The sequence below is a fragment of the Nicotiana tabacum genome, chromosome 1, assembly GCF_000715075.1.
Source record: "Nicotiana tabacum cultivar K326 chromosome 1, ASM71507v2, whole genome shotgun sequence".
Classification (NCBI taxonomy): Eukaryota; Viridiplantae; Streptophyta; class Magnoliopsida; order Solanales; family Solanaceae; genus Nicotiana; species Nicotiana tabacum.
Window position 1 is genome coordinate 112,489,855 of NC_134080.1, and position 20,291 is coordinate 112,510,145.

Sequence of the window (20,291 nt, forward strand, 5' to 3'; positions counted from 1 at the left end):
GCTGTAGACATGACCCTCCCCAAGATTTTACATATTTTAGCATTTAAATACTTAGTTTAGGTCTAATATAGTTATTTCAACTAATTTTGACTCTTTTGCTTTATTTTGTCACAAAATGAAAATTACAAAAAATATTTTTATTTTATGTAAATTTCATATTATTAAAAAAAATATAAAAAATAGTACCTTATTTTTATCTTTATATAATCTTGAAAAATACAAAAAATATAGCTCCACTTTTAATATCTAGTTTTATCTTAGTACCGTGTTCTAATTAATTAAGAGTAAGTTTTATATTTTTATATTTTAGTCTTCTTAGCCCAAAATTAAGACCCAATAAGACATGGACCCAACCCAATTTCAATTTTAAAGCCCAAAAACCCATTAAACCCAACACCCTAAAAACCTAATTAATTCTAGATATAGATAACATTCTAACCTAGAGAGGGATCAGCTAAAAAAAGACCTAGACCTAAAGTAAAATAGACCCCCCCCCCCCAGACGTCTTTTTCTTCACCTTTCACACCCAAAACCAGAAAACCTTGAACACCCCTAAGATCTCCAGCCACATCTCTTCACCACTGATCCGTCAATCCTTCACCTTACCCCAAACGACCCATCTTCCTCAGCCATCAGGCCCATCTCCCCACCCTTTCTGAGTAACTTTGCCATTTCCACCGGTAGAACTCCATTTCGGAGCTTCAACGTCAAACACCAGTTCTGGGCTACAGCAAAGGCAACCTATATTCAAACACTAAATACCAGTTCTAGGTTGCAGGCATTTTCATAGTTAGTTTTGCCGTGAGGTTTGGGCTCTGCTCGAGGTTCACCGTCGAAGCTCCGTTTGCGGTCCGAGCTCCTGCTATTGTTGCTTCTTCCGGCCAGATTTAGTTTGTCAGAGTTTGTTGTAATTGAATTCTTGTTAATATAATTGAGGTCAGATTCTTACTCTCGTCTTTCTTCTCAATTCTGTGCAGTAAATTTTGATGAAACGGAGTTGTGTGGTACATGAATGTTTGAAATGGTCAGTATTTATTCATGTTGATGTTCATATTGCTTTGTTTCTTTTTGAATGGCTTTAGAAATTACTGTGGGTTCGTTAATCAATATTCATTAGGCTTGATTAAGAGAAAGATAGTTTACCAATAATTTCAATCTATTGGGTTATTGGATTTTGTCTTTAATTGATGAAATTGGTCTGGGACTGTGCACTTAAACTCGAAAGATAGTATGGGTTAATATGATTTTTCTTTCCCTGCTTTCACTCTTTCCCTTGATTTGAGTGCTTTCAATTTAATTTTTACTTCAATTTTGTGATTTGAAATGACATTTAGGTTCTCCCATGTGCTGTTTTCTCTCCTTTCCTCTAAGATTTAGTAAGTTGCAGAAGTTTTGTTTTTTTGAATTTTATTTCTATTTTACTATTGTTTTTCTTGTTAAGGAAAATTGCTAATGTTAAGAGTCGATTTTGTGGTTTGGAATGGTCTTAAGTTTTTCCTAAAGTCTTCAAATGTTCTTTCTTTATTTTGGAATTTGTTCAGATTATTGTGATAGCCTTAGCTTGTTCTCTTTTGTTTGGATAATTTATTATAAATTTTCATTAAGGTAAAAATCTTCATGTTCTATTACATTCAAGTGCACATGCCTAGGTCAATACTAGGTTCCTTGTTGATTTCTCTACGTAGTCACAGTCCATATGTTTTAATCATCCGGATAATATAAGGTCTTCAAATGTCATTTTTCAGTTTTGGCAAGCATCTGATTATGCTTAAATTCATATAATTGAGTCAAAAGATATTTTTCTTTAAAGGATAAGAAAAATAATGTTATCATTTATTAACTAATCGTGAATTGTACAATGTCTTCTATACTTGTTTTTCTGTGGGTTCTACTGCAGAGTAATTTTCAGTAGCTTAAGAGGGCAAATTATGGCCTCCATGAGATACTTTTTAAATTTGGATCTTTGATGATTTATTGATGTTAGAATGGTCTGGCAAGGATTCCTCAAATCATAAATTTGCTGGAGGCGAATTATACTCCAGAATGTGCTCTTTTCTCCTGTACATGGATAGTTTTCGGCATGACCTGGCTAAACTCACCATAAGTTTTGATAATATTTTGTACACGTTCGTGTGACATAATTACATTTTTAAAAATAAAATCGGAGTATGAGTTTACGCAACTTTGACTAAAATTTCTTAATATTAACAAAGCGTTATTAATTGTGGACACGTTCGCGTGACATGATTTTTGACGCACCAAATAAATGGGTACATGTGCGCGGGACCTAGTTTAAGATAATTTCTTAATTAAGAGGTAAACGCACATAGGTTCTAAAATGAGTAATAAGATAATTTGATTAAGCCAAGTAGGATCAAAGCGACCGTGCTGATATCACAGATCCCGGGAATGCCTAACACCTTCTCCTGGGTTAACAGAATTCCTTTCCCGAATTTCTATGTTCGTAGACCATAAATAAGAGTCAACCTTCCTCGATTCGGGATTTTAAACCGGTGACTTGGGACACCATAAATTATCCGATGTGGCGACTCTGATTTTAATATAAATAATTCCGTTTTGATTGTCACTTAAATTGGAAAAACTCCCTTATATCCCTTCCGGGCCGTGAAAAAGGAGGTGTGACAATTGCAATTGCAACATCCGCAGCTGGGTAAAAAAGGAGAAAAATGGGACTTAGCTCATTTCTCACAATCTCTCAACCCTAAACACCCTAGAAGCTATTTTCCAAGAGGCGTTTCTTCCTAAATTCATTGGTAAGTGACTTTAATCAATTTCTTTTCAATTACCCATTACATTTCATGAGATTTCAACATCAAATTTAGGATTTTCATGGTAGAAATTAAGGATTTGGGTAAAATTAGGGATTTTTATTAAATTGAGATTTAGTTCTCGAATTAGGGTCGTATTCAAAACAAATCACATAACCGAGCTCGGGGGTGAATGGATAATTGGGTTTTGGTCTGAATCTCGATTTTGACGAAGCGGGCCCGGATTGACTTTTTCAAAAATGACCTAAATCGAACCTCTTTTATCCGTGAGTAGTTTCTAAGGCTTATTTTGAATCATCTAGTTAGTAAATTGCTAGATTTGATTGGTTTGGAGTCTTGTTCAAATGGCAAGGCCATGATAGATCGATCGATTAAGTTGTGGAGTGAGGTAAGTGTTAGGTCTAACCTTGATTTGAATGAATTAGGGACCCTTGAAATTTATGTTATTTGAATTACGTGTGACACGGCGTATATGCAAGGTGACGAGTGGCGTCGTTGTGTGACCTGCTCCATATTTCTGTTACATCATAGAATATCTTGTTACATGCCTTAATATCTACATGCTTATTTGACTTCCATTCCATAATTGTTACTTGTCATTTAGCTATCCTTATATTATGTTGTCCGCCGCTTCCGTAATTTCATACTTATTTGCTACTTGTCTCTACTTGCTTTTCTTGCTTATCTAGATTGTCTTATGTCTTTCTTGTCTTATAGTTTCGTAACATTTCTTGCCTTCAATTATGTAGTTTCATTTGTATGAGTTGTTAAATGGATAGGTATAGTGGAGTGGTAAAGTTGAGACATTCGATTTGTTCGAGATTCTTTGATTATTATGTTATTCTCCATTTCTTTGTACATTTACTCTTTTGATGTAGAACTTCTTATAAATTTTGGTTGTTGAATTGTTATTGTTGATTGAAATTGTTTGGGGAGCGGGTTGTACATCGTAACGGAAATTGAATGGTAATGAATTGAAATGGCAGAATAAGGAGGGATTATGATATTGACAGATGATGATATGGTGTGATCGAGTTGCACGCCTCAGCGAATTGTATAAAGTTATATTTGTTGTGACTATTGGATTGGCCTTGGTATTTGAGATGAGTTTATGTGACTTGTTATTATGGGCTCTCTGGTAGTTAGAATTTGAGTTTATTATCATGAATTAACTGCTTTACTTCCATTCATGTCTTTTCTGTTATTATTATTATTGCGTACAGGTTGTTGTAAGTTGTCACGACCCTAACTTGGACCCGGTTGTGATGGCACCTCTCGTGACGACAAGGCCAGTCGACACACTTCCAATTCATTTTAAGCAATTATAATGATAAATATTAAGACTTTAACATAATAAAATCCCAAAATAAGGTGAATACTACAGTTGCGAAATAGACATAACCCGACATCGGGGTGTCACCAGTCATGAGCATCTATAATAATACTACATGTCTGAAAGAGTCTACTCAACTATTACATAACAAAAACAAAAAAAAAATAAGATAGAGGGAGAAGCACTAGGCTACGAACGCCGAGCAGCTACCTAGTGTAACTCCGAATTTGCTGGAAGCTCTCAACCCTCGCAAGCAGGACCTGAAGCGCCTGAATCTACACATGGGGTGCAAGGAGTAAAGTGAGTACTCCAACTCAGTGAGTAATAATAATAAATGCAGACTGAGCAATAAGAAATCACGTAAAGGCACATCAACAGGCTACAAAGAAGTACTAAAATCCAGTAAAAGCAATAAAATAGTGAAAATATGTAAAGTCACTTAAGTTCAGTTTAAGCTTCTTAAAATTTGCCTTTTTAAACAGTCAAGCAAGTAAAAGACAGGCAACTAGAAAAGTTAAACACATAAAGAACTATCTCTCGGGCACAATACCAACAGAATCAGCCCCTCGGGCAACACATGGAACAATAGCAGCCCCTCGGGCTCTATCTCATATCACAATGCGTATCCGCGCTCACTGGGGATGTGCAGACTCCTGGAGAGTCCCCTTATGGCCCAAGCACAATATCAATCCATCTCGTGGCATAATCACATAGGCTCTCGGCCTCATATCAACAAGCCACCTCGTGGTGTACAAATCTTAGGTCCTTGGCCTCATAACCATAATCAGGTGTTTCTTCACAACTTTGGCCCTCGACCTTACTCAGTTTGAATCTCACAAGCCACTCGGGCAACAGTAAAATATGATGCTCATCCCAAAATGTCATTTTAAGTGTTAAACCAGAGTAAACATGGCTGAGTTATGAAAATAGTAGAATATAGCATGACTGAGTTCAAGTATTAAGTCAAAACAGTGAGGAAATATCAGTGAAAATCCCCTAAGGGTTCAAATAGTTGGCACGAGGCCCAAGTATGGCATTCAGCCCAAAATATGATGATAGCAAATCGTTTCAGTCAAATATGCGACAAAACAATCATTCGGGATGGACTAAGTCACAATCCCCAATGGTGCACGACCTCACGCTCGTCATCTAGCGTGTGCGTCACCTCAATATAGCACAACGATGTGCAATCCGGGGATTCATACCCTCAGGACAACATTTACAATCATTACTCACCTTGATCCGGTCCAAACTCTAGCCCGCGATGTTTTTTCCCTCTCGAATCGACCCCCGAATGCTCCAAATCGAACCAAAATCAGTACATAACCATTAAAATATGCTAAGGGAACAAAGCCCAATCGAAAATATCCAATTTACATCAAAAATCCCGAAAATTTCTCAACCCGACCCCCGGGCCCACAACTCAAAATGCGATAAACATTACATCAATAGAATACTCATCCTCCCAAGAATCTACCCATATCAAATTCATCAAAATCTGACATCAATTGTCCATTCAAATCTCTAGATGAATTCTCAAACTTTTCTTCCATTTTCCCCCCAATTTTCCACTCTAATTTCTTAATTAAATGGTGAAATTCAAGACTAAATCATGAAATTAAACCAAATATGAGTGAAGAATACTTACCCCAATTGCTCCACAGAAAAACCCCTTAAATTTAACCTTCTCCCGAGCTCTCCAATGGCTTTTATTATATTGGATTTAAACCCTCGATTTTAAAAATATAAACTGTCTGCCCATATATTTCTTCATCGCGAACGCGGCATATCCCTCGCGTTCACGAAACACACCACTACACTGACCAAAATTCCTTCTACGCGAACGCGATAACCCCCTTGCGAATGCGATGCACAGAAAACTCAACAGGTCACAAACGTGACCTCTACTATGCGAATGCATAGAACCATCGCCTTGGGGACCCAACTATTCCTCTTCCTCTATGCGAATGCGACATAAGCCTCGCGAACGCGGAGAATCACAGCATCACAACATCGCGAACTCGACACCCAAAGTGCGAATGCGAAGTCAAAATTCGCCGCCTCAGAGAACACCCTTCGCAAACGCAGGTCCCTGACCGTGAACGTGAAGAACAAATTGTCTGCAACAAAAACCAGCAAAAACTGCCAAGTCCAAAGTCTAAAATTGATCCGTTTAACCATCTGAAACTCACCCGAGGCCCTCAGGACCTTAACCAAACATTCCAAATAACTCATTCAAACTTGTCCCAACCTTCTGAACACTCAAAACAGCATCAAAACACCAAAATCACATCGAATTCAAGCCTAAGAATTCCAAGAGCTTCCAAATTCCGCTTTTGATCAAAAAGTCTACCAAACCTCGTCCGAATGACCTGAAATTTTGCACACACGTCCCAAATGACACAACGTACCTACTCCAACTTCCGTTATTCCATTCCGACCCCTATATCAAAATCTCACATATCAACCGAAAAACGCCAAAATTCCAATTTCGCCAATTCAAGCCTAAACCTTCTGCAGACCTCCAAAACACATTCCGACCACGCTCCTAAGTCCCAAATCATCTAACGGAGCTAACCAAATCATAAAAATTCCAATCGGAGGTCATTTACTAACAATTCAAGTTTTGGTTAAACCTTTCAAATTTTTAAGCTTCAAATTGAGAACTGTTCTTCCAAATTCATTCTGATTACCCTGAAAACTAAAACCGACGATCTACATAAGTCATAATACATCACACGGTTCTAGACATGCCCGAGAACTGACGAGTAAAGTGAAAAAGCTCAAAACGAGTGATCGGAGTTGTTCCAAAAGCCAACCAATCGCTGAATAACCTTACCATGTACATACCCGGGGGTGATCCCACGTCACCCTATCTCATATAGGTCCGATAACACAATGTAACTAAAATTTCACAATCCAACCTAGACCATAAACCTCGGAACCACATTTTCCAGTTCTGAAATCATCCACAAGATCAAAATCTCACATCTATACTCTGAATAAGCCCGAACAAACTGTAATAACCCATATCTGCAACCTCAAGTGCAATTATATGATATACCACATAACTCAAACACTTGTAGCGATAACTTCTAATCACAGCAGCTGCACACAACAATCGAATACCGATAGTAAACCTCTTATCAACTAAAATCTCATTCCAACACTTTCATATACTGCCAAGGATAAATGAAACACGTAAAAAGTCAATAACCATTCCTTAGTTCAACCATTCATGAAGCCACTTCTCCTTGGGCAAGACCCTAGCAAATTTCTGAGCCAAACATCGATATTCTCCTTCCAATATACTGAAACCGAATCCGTTTATATTCATTTTAGATCCGGACGATCTCATATAATCCAACACAACTACTCTAGTTACATGACACATCAATACAATCTAAAGCCACAACTCATGCAACCCACGCACCAATAAGTAAAAATCCGAATGTACTCAAATCATAGAAAAAATGACTCAAATGAGAGAGTCGTACCGCAAGCTCACCAGTATCACCACACACAATGCTGAGAACCTGTCACACATCGTAGAAATAGAATACATGAATCTAACCTGATGGGTCATACCTCCAAATGACCTCGTTGTAATGCGCGACCCTATCTAAAACTAGTCCACATGAAACACCTCAAGTCACTATGCTCAAAATCGACAACCACGTGCAATTTGCTGTCCAGAACCAAAGCAAATCATCATAATCATGGCGAAGCAATTGACATAACATCACACAACCCGAAAGGACACAACCGATGTGTCATCCGCCGAGCAATACCCAATACTCCTCCCGCTCAAATTCCACTAAGAGACCCAATAACACCGCACCACATGTGCCTATAACCAACAAATCCCAATGCCTCGCAACACGGAAAGGTAACTCATAGATCACCCCAGATTACTAATAAGCTCAATAACAATCGAATCAACACATCCCTCAACAATACAACTTGAAGTCAACAAAGCTATCTCGATGCAGAACATACATCCATATAGGTCTACAAATGAACCCCTTACCAAGGAGTTCCTGAAGCTTCTCCTTCAACTTCTTTAACTCCGTCGGTGCCTTATGATACGATGCCCAACACCAAATCAATACTGAAATCAACAACCCAGTTCGGTAACATGCTCGGCAATATGGAAACACATACGAATAAATCCCTCACCACCGGAACTGAATCAATGGTTGGAGTCTCTGCACTGACATCCATCACGAAGGCCAAATAAGAAAGACAACCCTTCCCAGTCACCCGCTAGGTCTTCAAAAATGAAATCACCCTAATGGGGACATAATCCGTCGAACCTCGCCACTCAATCTGTGGCATTCCTAGCATAGGCAACATCTTCGCCTTAGCGCAATAGTCCAGAATAATATGACACGGAGACAACCAGTCAATACCCAATATCACATCCAAAACCTAACATACCAAGCAATAATGATCTACTCGGGTTTCCAAACCTCACAATAGTTACCACACAAGACCAATGTATGCAGTTCACAACCATGACCTAACTTGTCTGAAAACTCCCAGTCTCCAAATCCATATAGCACACGGATCACCATATCTGATCCCAACTTCACTTGAATATGCAACACACTCTAACACTCAATCATCCCATGAGAGGTACTCCTATAATTCTTCTGTGCCACCAAGCAAACTTGAATATCAGCAGTCGATCCAACAAGAGAGAGCCACGATGCCAATGATGTATTATTAACTCAATCACATTGCCCTTTCTAAAACGTATGCCCTTATCAAGTGATACCATTTACCTAGTCATCAGAAACTGTCCATGCTGCCTAAGTATTTATGACCTTCCTTCCAGAACTGAACCATGACCTCACACATGCAAATCTCAACCCTACACAACATACCGCATATACCATTCCATCCTATATAAATATGAGAACTTCATAATCCACTCCGAGCTACAAACAACTACGTACTCAACAAGCTAAGAACTTTCCATTGATCCCATCTAGAAGATAATCACTACACATCCCATGCTCCTCACACTCATAGAAAATACGCATATCTAACCATGGTAGAAACCATCAGGAACTCTCTGAATTCCATTTGCACAAAACTAAACCGTCAGGACTGAATCCTTCTAACTCAACCAAGCTACGCAGGTCACTAAAACCCAAGAGAATGTTCGCAAAACACCTGTAGAAACTCATTTCCTCGTAAGCATCCAAAGAACTAATCATATCCTTACCATGCCAATCCGGCCTACTACCAAGCTATCCTATCTATCCAAGTTCCTTCTGATTTACCTTCAACTTGATACTTCTTCTTGCCGTAACACCACAATCCTTGACCCAGACTCTCCACACGAGACCCAAGAATAAAGCCACACCGTCCTACAGCTCATAAGCCGCTGACTACTCTATTAAATATCCTCTAAAGCACCACATTGGAAATACTTTCCCTGAAGAGACTTCTTGCACATCTAAAGCCATTACCTTCACCTTCCTGATACTAATGTGTATAATCCATAATGATATAGAAATACCACAAGTCTTGACACCCTCCAATGCAAAACTCAGTTTCTAGCCAAATATACAACTTGGAAATCTCCAATTATTACATATAACATCTTGAACCCATTAGAACCATTCTCGAGAGTCATCCACTCTACTTAAACTGCAATCAGCCTGATCAAATGAACCGAACAACCCGTGCTTCATTAGCACTCCAAAACCGCAGAATGTAACCTCACCTTAATGCAATCAAGCAACTCCCTGATCTATGCACCGCAAATCCTTTACCAATAACCACTCAAGACATTCTATGATTCTCATACACCTATGAAGCATATTATATCCTTTGTCAAAGTTTTCTTTTACTCGAGCCATCCTCAGTCTCAATCTCCGTAAGCCTGATAACTAGGGATTTTAATGCATTTTATACTCTTTCTTGCTTATGCTTTGATTAGAAATTCATACAAAATAGTCCCAAAAGGATCACAAGTTGTGCATGATTGTAGGTTTAATCAACAAAGTGACAAGATGTCAAAGATCAGCTCAAAAGGAGTGAAACTTGCACAAGTACCAAGACAAGAAAAAGCTCACTCAAAGCAAGGCCAGTGCGGCCGCGCTATATTCTGTGTGGTCCGTACTATGAGGTTAAAAGAGCATGACTTTCAAGGAACAAAGGCAATGTGGCCACACTAGGATTTGTGTGGTCCGCACTGAAGGCAATGCGGCCACACTCAATTTAGTGCCGTCCGCAAAACCCAAGATCAGAGAGGTGCCAGTTTCAAGGATTTAAGTCAATGCGGTCCGCATTCCATGTTGTGCAGACCGCACTAGAAGCCTCCGCGGCCGCAGTCCATTCTCTGTGGTCCGCACTGCCTGAGTTCAGAGAGTCAGATCTTCAGATTCAGAGCCCTAGTGCAGCCGCACACCATTTTGTGCGGTCCGCACTAACCCCGTAGGGGCATTTTAGTCCAGAATTTTCAACTTAGTATAAATAGCTTCTTTTCCCATTTTGTAGGGTATCAAATAGTTTTGTAACATAGCTGCACTTGTGGGTTCGACTTTCTTATACATTTTGGGCAATTTTATCTACTTTTCATCATTGAATCTTGTTATTTACCTTAGTGATTAATTAATATGAGTTGTTCTTCATCTATTTCTTGCTTTTCTTCTTTAATTATGAGTAGGTAAACCTATAAGCTAGGGTTGTGGCTCAATCCTAGTGTGGGTAATTGATGGGTCTTGTATTTTATGGCTAGATTGACTATGGGTATTTGTTATTTGGGCCAATTTCATGGTTAATTGCTGAATTAGTGGTTGCAAACACTAGTTTGTGTTTAGTTGACTAGGGTTCTTCTTGAGAAAGAGAGCCTAAGTCTCTGAACTTGGTCCAACAAGGAATTGGGGCGTACTCAAGAGATCGATAGCCCAATTAAAGGGCTAAACCTCAGAAGAGTAATATCCGACTTGAACCCTAGTTGCTTGTGCTAATTTGCATACCCAATAGGTCTTGAGAAAGTCAATTCGGGCAAAATCACTCGAACTACCGAGAGGTGTAGCGTGGGTAATATCGTGCAACGGTTATATCATACTCCCAATTATGTCAATCGTGTCTTAGATTCAATTACCCGTCAATTGACCACCTAGGAGAAAGTCACTACCCTAGTTACTTTTAAACCATTTGAACAATCCGTAGCATTAACTCTTAGCTTAATCTAGTTGCATTTACCATTTGTAGTTTGATAATAGTAGAAGTAAAACAAAAACCCCAAAAATGATTAGAAGTGTAATTTGGAACACATACGCAATCCTAAACTAGATAGATACTCGATTCCAAGTTCTAGCTCTCTGTGGAAATTGATCCCGACCCTAAATTGGGTAAAAGCTGCTCCGACCCTCTCTCGCTTCTCAATAGTAGTGCGGAGTAGGCCGCGATCACTTTTTGGTGCCATTGCCGAGGAGCTAACGATTTTGGCTATCTATTTAGTTAGTTTTGTGCATTGTTCTTCTTTCCTTCTTTGTTACTAACTTGTTTGTGTCATAATTCAGGTACCAAATGGCAGCAAACAATGCTAATGACCCTCTTGGAAATATGATTACGGGGGAGGAGGTAGATGATGTCGGAGATGATAAGGTCCCTCTTGTACCTCAAGGACAACGTAGAGGCCGCAATGCCAATGCTAATCCGAATGGTGATATTCTAGACCCTCCTCTGCCACCTCCAAGAGTGGCTCCCAGAGTACTTTCGAACCAATGCTATGCAACTGCTATTGTCCCACCCCGAACCTAGGCGGGAAATATTTAGATAACCAATGTGATGTTGACCTTACTAGAGCAGCGTGGATATTTCACAGGCACTGCAAATCAAAATGCCTACAAACATCTCAAGGGTTTGTGGATACATGTTGGGGGAGCAAGTAGACAAATGTGTCCGAGGATGCTCTTAGGTTGAGACTCTTCCCATTCTCACTTAGAGGGAAGGCATTGGATTGGCTCGAGCGACTTCCCAACCATTCCATTACAACTTGGGATGAGTTGATGGATAAGTTCATTGCTAAATGTTTCTCAGCGAGGCATATGGCGACATTGCGTGATGAGATATTGGCTTTGAAGCAAGAGCCCACAGAACCTTTGCATTAGATCTAGGAGCGTTATAGAACAATGGTGAAAGAATGCCCCAACAATGATATGACCGAAGCTATGATCCAACAAACCTTCTACCGGGGCATTAACACCACAAACCAATGCATAGTGAACCAAATTGCCGGGGGCAATTTTATGAAGTTGTCATATGATGAGGCATGTGATGTACTTGAAAAGATGGATGACACTTCTTCTGCATGGCAAAGTAGATCCAATATGCCTCAAGGTGACCCCACGGTTATTCATTTGCATAAGGAACTAAATGATCACGGGCAAGCTATAGCTGAGATTACAACTACTCTGAACCAATTGGCAAAGGCACAGTTGCAACAAGTTCAAAATCCTCGCCAAGTGAATGCCATGGAGGGTGTTAATATACTTGTCAACAAAAGAAGGCAAAGAAGGCAACAAAACCAAGGGAATTCTGAGCAATTTGATGATGACTGTGATGGGTGTCAAAATGATGGTTATGATGAACAAAGTGAAGAGGTTAAACATGGGAAAAATTATCAAGGCCAACGGGGCAACTCTTCCAACAAACAACAGTGGACACCTCAAGATAATTGGGGCAATCAACAACAAAACAGTGGTAATTGGGGCAACATCAACCAAAACAACAACTGGGGTAATCAAAACAACAATCAAAGCAACCAAGGGAATTGGAATGGTAATAACAACAATTGGGGTAACAATAATCAAGGTGGATGGAACAATGGAAACCAAGGAAACCGGGGGCAAGGCTTTCAAAGGCCCCCAATGTACCAACAACCGAACAATCCACCCTCATTTCCATGTCAAGGTCCTAGTTCTTCTGGCAATGATATGGGTATAATTGAAATGATGTTCAAACAGATGATGAAGAAGAATGCGGATTCTGATATACAGTTGGCTTCCCACAATACCTCTATCAGAAACTTGGAGGTGCAATTAGGCCAAATCTCTCAGTCTTTAAATACTCGCCCTAAGGGTGCTCTACCAAGTGATACGGTAGTGAACCCGAAAGTTGGAAACAATCATGTCATGGCGGTAACAACGAGAAGTGGGAGAGGCGGTGATGTGAATGCTTCCAAACAAAAACAAATCTTGGATGATGATGTTGAGTTGCAAGAAGATGAAGTCCCTTTGGTAGTTGAAGATGTGGTTGAAGAAAATGTGAACAACAAAGTGAGGATTGATATTCAAGATGTCGAAGGTGGAAACTCAAAATGATGTGAACCCGTCTAGGGAACACATAATAGACATGCCGGAGCCGGTTGTGCCTAAAGCCAAGGCTCCTTTGCCAAGGCCACCTCCACCTTATCCTCAAAGGCTCGCGAAGTAAAAGAATGATAATCAGTTTAAGAAGTTCATTGACATGATGAAGAGCTTGTCCATTAATGTCCCTCTGGTGGAGGCTCTTGAACAAATGTCGGGCTATGCAAAATTCATGAAAGACTTGGTCATAAAGAAGCGTTCTATGGATTGTGAAACTATAAAGATGACTCACCAAGTTAGTGCTATAGTGCATTCAATATCCCCAAAGCTTGAAGATCCCGGTGCTTTCACCATTCCTTGAACCATTGGGAGTGCGGATTTTGCCAAGGCTTTATGTGATTTGGAAGCTAGTATCAATTTGATGCCCTACTCAGTTTTCAAAACTTTGGGTATTGGGCAACCTAGGCCAACTTCCATGAGGTTACAAATGGCAGATAGATCGATGAAGAGACCTTTGGGTATTATTGATAATGTGTTTGTCCGTGTGGACAAATTTATCTTGCCAACTGACTTTGTGACCTTGGACTACGAAGTGGACTACGAAGTTCCAATCAAATTGGGAAGACCTTTCCTAGATATGGGGAAGGCATTGGTAGATGTGGAAGTAGGGAAAATCATCTTCCGGGTGGGTGATGAAAAGGTGGTTTTTCATGTGTGCAAGTCTATGAAGCAGCCCAATAGTACCGAGGTGTGCTCTTTTGTTGACCTCGTCATAGTAGTGATAATTTGTGACACAAGTGCAATGATCAATGTGGAGGACCCATTGGAGGCTGTATTGTTGAATCTTGATGTCAATGAGGATGCAAGCCGAGTGGAGTGCGTGAATTCTTTACATGGAATGGGCTCTTATTCTTACCAGCCTAGGAAATTGTCTTTGGATCTCGAGAATAGAAAGACTCCACCAACTAAACCTTCAATTGAGAAGCCTCCGGTGTTGGAGTTGAAACCACTTCCTTCACACCTCATGTATGAGTTCTTAGGCTCAAATTCTACTTTGCCAGTTATTCTTTATTCTTGCCTTACTAACATGCAGGTTGAAGCCACATTGGTGGTGCTTCAAAAGCGGAAAAAGACAATTGGATGGACTCTAGCTGATATTCGGGGAATAAGCCCTGCATTCTGTATGCATAAAATTATCTTGGAGGATGATGCAAAGCCTTCCTTGGAGCATCAAAGAAGATTGAACGAAGCAATACAAGAAGTTGTGAAAAAAGAGGTGATCAAGTGGTTGGATGTCGGGGTTGTGTACCCCATCTCTGATAGCTCTTGGGCTTCGCCGGTGCAATGTGTACCGAAGAAGGGTGGCATGACCGTGGTTACAAATTCTCAGAATGAGTTGATTCCTACAAGAACAGACACTGGTTGGAGGGTATGCATGGACTACCGCAAGTTGAATAAGGTGACCCGCAAGGATCACTGCCCTTTGCCTTTCCTTGACCAGATGTTAAACCGACTTGCTAGGCGTGCCTTCTATTGCTTATTAGATGGGTATTCTGGGTACAACCAAATCTTGATTGCTCCGGAAGATCAGGAGAAGACCACATTCACTTATCCGTATGGCACATTTGCTTTCTCTAGGATGCCTTTTAGGTTGTGTAATGCACCGGCTACATTTTAGCGGTGTATGATGGCCATTTTCACCGATATAGTGGAAGACATTTTCGAGGTGTTCATGGAAAATTTTAGTGTTGTGGGGGACTCAATTGATGAATGCTTGAAGAATCTTGATAGAGTGTTGGCCCATTGTGAAGAAACCAATCTTGTTCTCAATTGGGAGAAATGCCACTTTATGGTGGAAGAAGAAATAGTTCTTGGGCATAAAATTTCGAAGCATGGCATTGAGGTGGATAAAGCAAAGATCGATGTGATTTCAAGGCTCCCTCCCCTACATCCGTCAAGGGAGTCCGAAGTTTTCTTGGGCATGCGGGGTTCTATCGGAGATTTATCAAAGATTTTTCGAAGGTAGTGAATCCCTTGTGCAAGTTGTTGAAAACAAATGCTAAGTTCGTGTTTGATGATAAGTGTATGCAAGCCTTTAAACTAATCAAGCATAAGTTGACCACCACTCCTATCATTACCGCGCCTAATTGGAACTTGCCCTTTGAGCTCATGTGTGATGCTAGTGATGTTGCGGTTGGGGCGGTTTTGGGTCAACGAGTGAAACAAATGTTTCATCCGGTGTACTATGCGAGCAAGACTATGAATGATGCTCAAGTGAACTACACGGTGATCGAGAAGGAAATTTTGGATATTGTGTTTGCTATGGAAAAATTCCGGCCGTATCTTATGGGTGCTAAGGTTATTATTCATACCAACCATGCCGCACTCCAGTACTTGACGACGAAGAAGGATTCCAAAGCTAGACTGATGCGATGGGTCTTGTTACTTGAAGAGTTTGATTTGGAGATTGTGGACCGGAAGGGTAGTGAGAACCAAGTGGCGGACCACTTGTCCCGCTTGGAGGAGGAGGGGAGGCCTCGTGATGGCCTAGAGATCAATGATTCATTTCCTCACGAACAACTCATTTCGGTGTTGATGAATGATATGCCATGGTTTGCCGATGTTGCTAATTTCTTTGTGACCGGTATAATCCCGTGTGAGCTCTCTTCTAACCAAAGGAAGAAGCTCAAGCGGAATAGTTTGGATTTTTATTGGGATGAGCCGTACTTGTTCAAGATTTGCACGGATGGTATGATCCGAAGGTGTGTCCCAGAGGAGGAGCAATTGAGTATCATGGAGGCTTGTCATTCCTCTACCTATGGTGGCCATCATGGCAGGGCGAGGACGGCTTCTAAAGTTCTTAGTTGTGGGTTTTATTGGCCATCTTTGTTCAAAGGTGCGGGTGATTTTGTGAAGAGATACGACGAATGCTAAAGAGAGGGTGGAATTTCGAAGAAAGATGAGATGCCTCTTAATACCATCCTTGAGGTTGATATTTTTTATGTATGGGGCATTGATTTCATGGGCCCATTTGTTAGCTCTTGTGGGAACACTTACATTCTCGTGGCGGTAGACTATGTTTCAAAGTGGGTTGAAGCCGTGGCTTTGCCCAACAATGAGGCCCGGAGTGTTGTCGCATTTCTCAAGAAAAGCATTTTTACAAGGTTTGGTACTCCTCGTGCATCATAAGTGATGGGGGGTCTCATTTTTGCAATAGAGCTTTCGACACACTACTTTCTAAGTACAGCGTCAATCACAAAGTTTCTACCCCCTATCATCCTCAAGCAAGTGTTCAAGTTGAAGTCTCCAACAGGGAAATCAAAAGAATATTATCAAAGACGGTCAATGCAAATAGGACCAATTGGTCGAAGAATTTGGATGATGCTCTATGGGCTTATCAGACTGCTTACAAGACTCCGATTGGTATGTCTCCGTATCGGTTGGTGTTTGGGAAAGCTTGCCATCTACCGGTTGAGTTAGAGCATAAGGCCATGTGGGCTTTAAGGAAGCTTAATCTTGAGTGGGATGTTGTAGTCAATCTTCGTGTGGAGAAGCTTAATGAACTTGATGAATTCAGATTCCATGCCTACTCCAGTTTTTCCTTGTATAAGGACAAGATGAAGTACCTTCATGATAAATATGCTCATGGAAAGGAGTTCAAAGTAGGTGATTTGGTTCTCTTGTTCAACTCCCGGTTACGTCTGTTTCCGGGAAAGCTCAAATCAAAATGGAGTGGACCTTTTGAAGTGGTGTGTGTGACCCCATTTGGTGCTCTTGATTAAAGAACAAAAATGGTGAAGTTTTCAGAGTTAATGGGCACCAGGTCAAGCATTATCTTGGAAAAATGATGACAGCCATGTGGTGGCACTTCTTCATTTTAAATAATATGATGGTAACCTGCGTCGTGCCGCGACGTTAAATCAGGCGCTTCTTGGGAGGCAACCTATGTGTTTTCTTTGATTTTCTTTGTAGTATAGGATTAATTTTTGGGCTAACTGGTTGTGAGATGTTACAGGATTGTGTTGGTGTAGTGCAGGACATAGTGAAAAAAGAAATGTCAGGTCTCTGAAGTTGTTAGTGCGGCCGCACTACATTCAGTGCAGACCACACTAGTGAAGGGTAAAATATCAACCTCTCTAAAGTTTTCCACTGTAGTCGCACTACTTTTGTGCGGTCCTGAGTGGACCACTGCAGCTGCAGTCCATTTTGTGTGCACCGCAGTGGGTTACTTGGTCAAACTTGGCAAAAGCTGTGTAGTGCGGACCGCGGTCGATTTTATGCGGTCCACACTGGTTGGTGAGACTGGGCCCCAGGTCCTTTTCTATAAATAGGGCCTGAGGCCGTCCTTTTACCCTTTTCAAACCTTGACTCTTAAAACTGATACAAGCACTGTTCATCACCGTCTTTGTTCTTAATTAACTGCTTGGGCTTGTTACTCTTCATTAACTCTCACATCTGGTACCATTACTTACCTTTTACTTGTTCAATTTTGTTAATTTCATTTAATTTTTGTTTTTCTTGATTTCCTTCCTATGCTTCCCGTAGTTTCTTCAATTATTTAGGTTAGGGTAGTTAAATATTTTATTAAGGTAGACTTAGGTAGTTCAATACAATGGGCAAACATGTAGGGACACTAATTAGGTGCATAACTGAGCTTAAAATCAAAAATTCATGAACCCTAACTTAGTGCCCTAACTGGGTACTCAGTGCGGACCACAATCGTCTCTGTGCGGTCCGCGGTGCCCCAGTGCGGTCCGTAGTACCATTTTTTGCAAACCGCCTTGATGAAATATTTGGAAGCTGAACTTTAGGCAGTGCGGCCGCACTACATTTTGTGCGGACCGCACTAGCCCCTGTGCGGCCGCACTACCTAGATACATAGTGTGGGTAGTCTGAACCCCACCCTTGTGCGGACCGCATGGCTATTTTGTGCAGTCCGCATTGACCCTTGTGCGGCCGCACACCATTTTGTGTGATCCGCACTGGGTGATTCCTGAGAACTGTCTGCAATTCTTCTTTTTTATTCTGCAACTTTGGTTCTTAACTGATTACACTGATACTAACAAGCTGATTGAATTATGATTGCAGACAATGGTAAAACAACGAGGCAAAAGAACTAAACAACCTGGCAGATATGGATCTTCCCGGGGAGGGAAGTAGAAAATGATAAAACTCACTCCCCAAGCTAGGCAAAACATCAAGAACATGAGGAAAGCAATAAAAGCTGCTGACATAGCCATTGACATGTCGGGGAGTGAGTACGAGCCCTCCCGGGAGATTTCTTCGGACTCTGTGCCAGAATACATCCCTGACTAGCCGGAGAGGCATAGACTGAAAGATACACCTCCAGCATCCCCCACTGCCCAAGCATCAGTGAACATCTCTTCTGGGTCGTCTGAGAGCTCAGGTTATGGTAGTGGGGAATACTCCACCTCTCCCACAGCTTCATTATCCGGAGAGGGTGCAGTAGGTGATGAGGAGGAAGTAGGGGAAGACGAAGAAGTAGGAGAAGGAGGTGAACCACAAGTGGGGCGTATTTCCCGAACTAGGAAGCCGGGGGTGTGGCAGGACCGTTTTGTTAGTGAGGTAGCATACCACAAGTACTGGGAATAGTGGCTGGTGAGAAAGTTAATCCCGGAGCGGAGTTTTATTGATAGAGACTTACTACCTCACAACCCCAATGTGAGGAGGCAGTTTAGGACAAGAGTGGGCTGCGAACATTTTCTAGATGAGTCTGTGGATGCCAAAAAACACTTGGTCAAGGAATTTTACACCAACATAGCCCACATCAAAAAGGGCTCCAAAGTGACCAAGGTTCGAAATCTGAAGGTGTTGTTCGGCGGGAAGACAATCAATGACTATCTTGGGTTCAATGAGGAAGATGAGACACTGTACATGGAAAATATGGAAATGGGCGATGAGGTTTGTCCCTGGCTAACACGTACTTGGCAATCCCAGGTACCACCCTCGACTGGTTGACTGCTGGAGTCAAGATCTTGAGACGGAATTTGAACTTTGAGGCACGGGGGTGGGAGACCTTTGTATGTAGCAGGTTGGACCCCACGACACATGACAACTCCCTCCCTCTCCATCGGGCTATGTTAGTGGCTTCGATCATGGCGGGGTACCCAATCAATGTGGGGAATGTGATGTCACGGATTATTACTATTGTGGGTGCCGAGCATGACAGAAACTACCTGTTCCCTAGTTTCCTCACTATGTACTTCTGGGACCTGAAAGTGGAGAAGAGGCCCTTCGCATCAAAGTCAAAGCGAAGGCCCCTTTCTCCTGGTACAACATGCAGAGGGATGACAACCCCAAGAGCAAGAACTTCAAGAGTACAGTTACTGCTCCAACTAGCCAGTCTGAAGAGCCAGTTGTGGTAGTGACTCCAGCTGAGCCTACATCTACTTCCACTGCTGCCCTTCCTGGTCCATCTACCTCAAGGGACCCGGAGATTCCATCTTCCCGGGTCCATCTTATTACTGCCCACCGATTGAGCCAGGCACTTCTGAGTATCAACAACTGGATGCAGACTGCCTCATCCAAGTTGTCCATCCTGACTACCATGGTAGAGGCTCAGTAAGCACCTCCAGCCCCACAGGTTTCCCAGTCGATAGAGGATGCTTTGAAAGAGATTTTATACAACCAGAAGAAAATCCTCGACACTCAGAAGGTGCTCACAGATGCAGTTGCTTCACACAGCCAGTCTCTCAAGGAGCTTGCTAGAGAGCACAAGAAATTGAGGATGATGCAGGCTTCCAAGGAGTCCGTGAAGGTGCTGAGGGTTGATGTTGACCGGTTGAAGGAAGACCAGCTGCCTTTGGACTTATTGCT

At 41.4% G+C, this 20,291-nt stretch overlaps 1 protein-coding gene across 4 annotated transcripts; it reads left to right on the forward strand.

The window, feature by feature from the left end:
* The first annotated feature begins 493 nt into the window (after positions 1–493).
* LOC142180779 (uncharacterized) lies at positions 494–19,877 on the forward strand. Of its 4 annotated transcripts, none has more exons than XM_075252852.1 (2): positions 494–936; positions 11,667–18,536. In XM_075252852.1, the coding sequence occupies exon 2, from the start codon at positions 13,876–13,878 to the stop codon at positions 15,130–15,132; it is 1,257 nt and encodes a 418-aa protein (XP_075108953.1). In that variant the 5' UTR covers positions 494–936; positions 11,667–13,875; the 3' UTR covers positions 15,133–18,536. The 4 variants fall into 3 exon arrangements, 2 of the variants coding, with proteins under 2 accessions (XP_075108953.1, XP_075108957.1); XR_012709319.1 differs by lacking the exon at positions 11,667–18,536 and adding an exon at positions 18,543–19,877; XR_012709318.1 differs by lacking the exon at positions 11,667–18,536 and adding an exon at positions 10,127–10,879.
* The last annotated feature ends 414 nt before the right edge of the window (positions 19,878–20,291 follow it).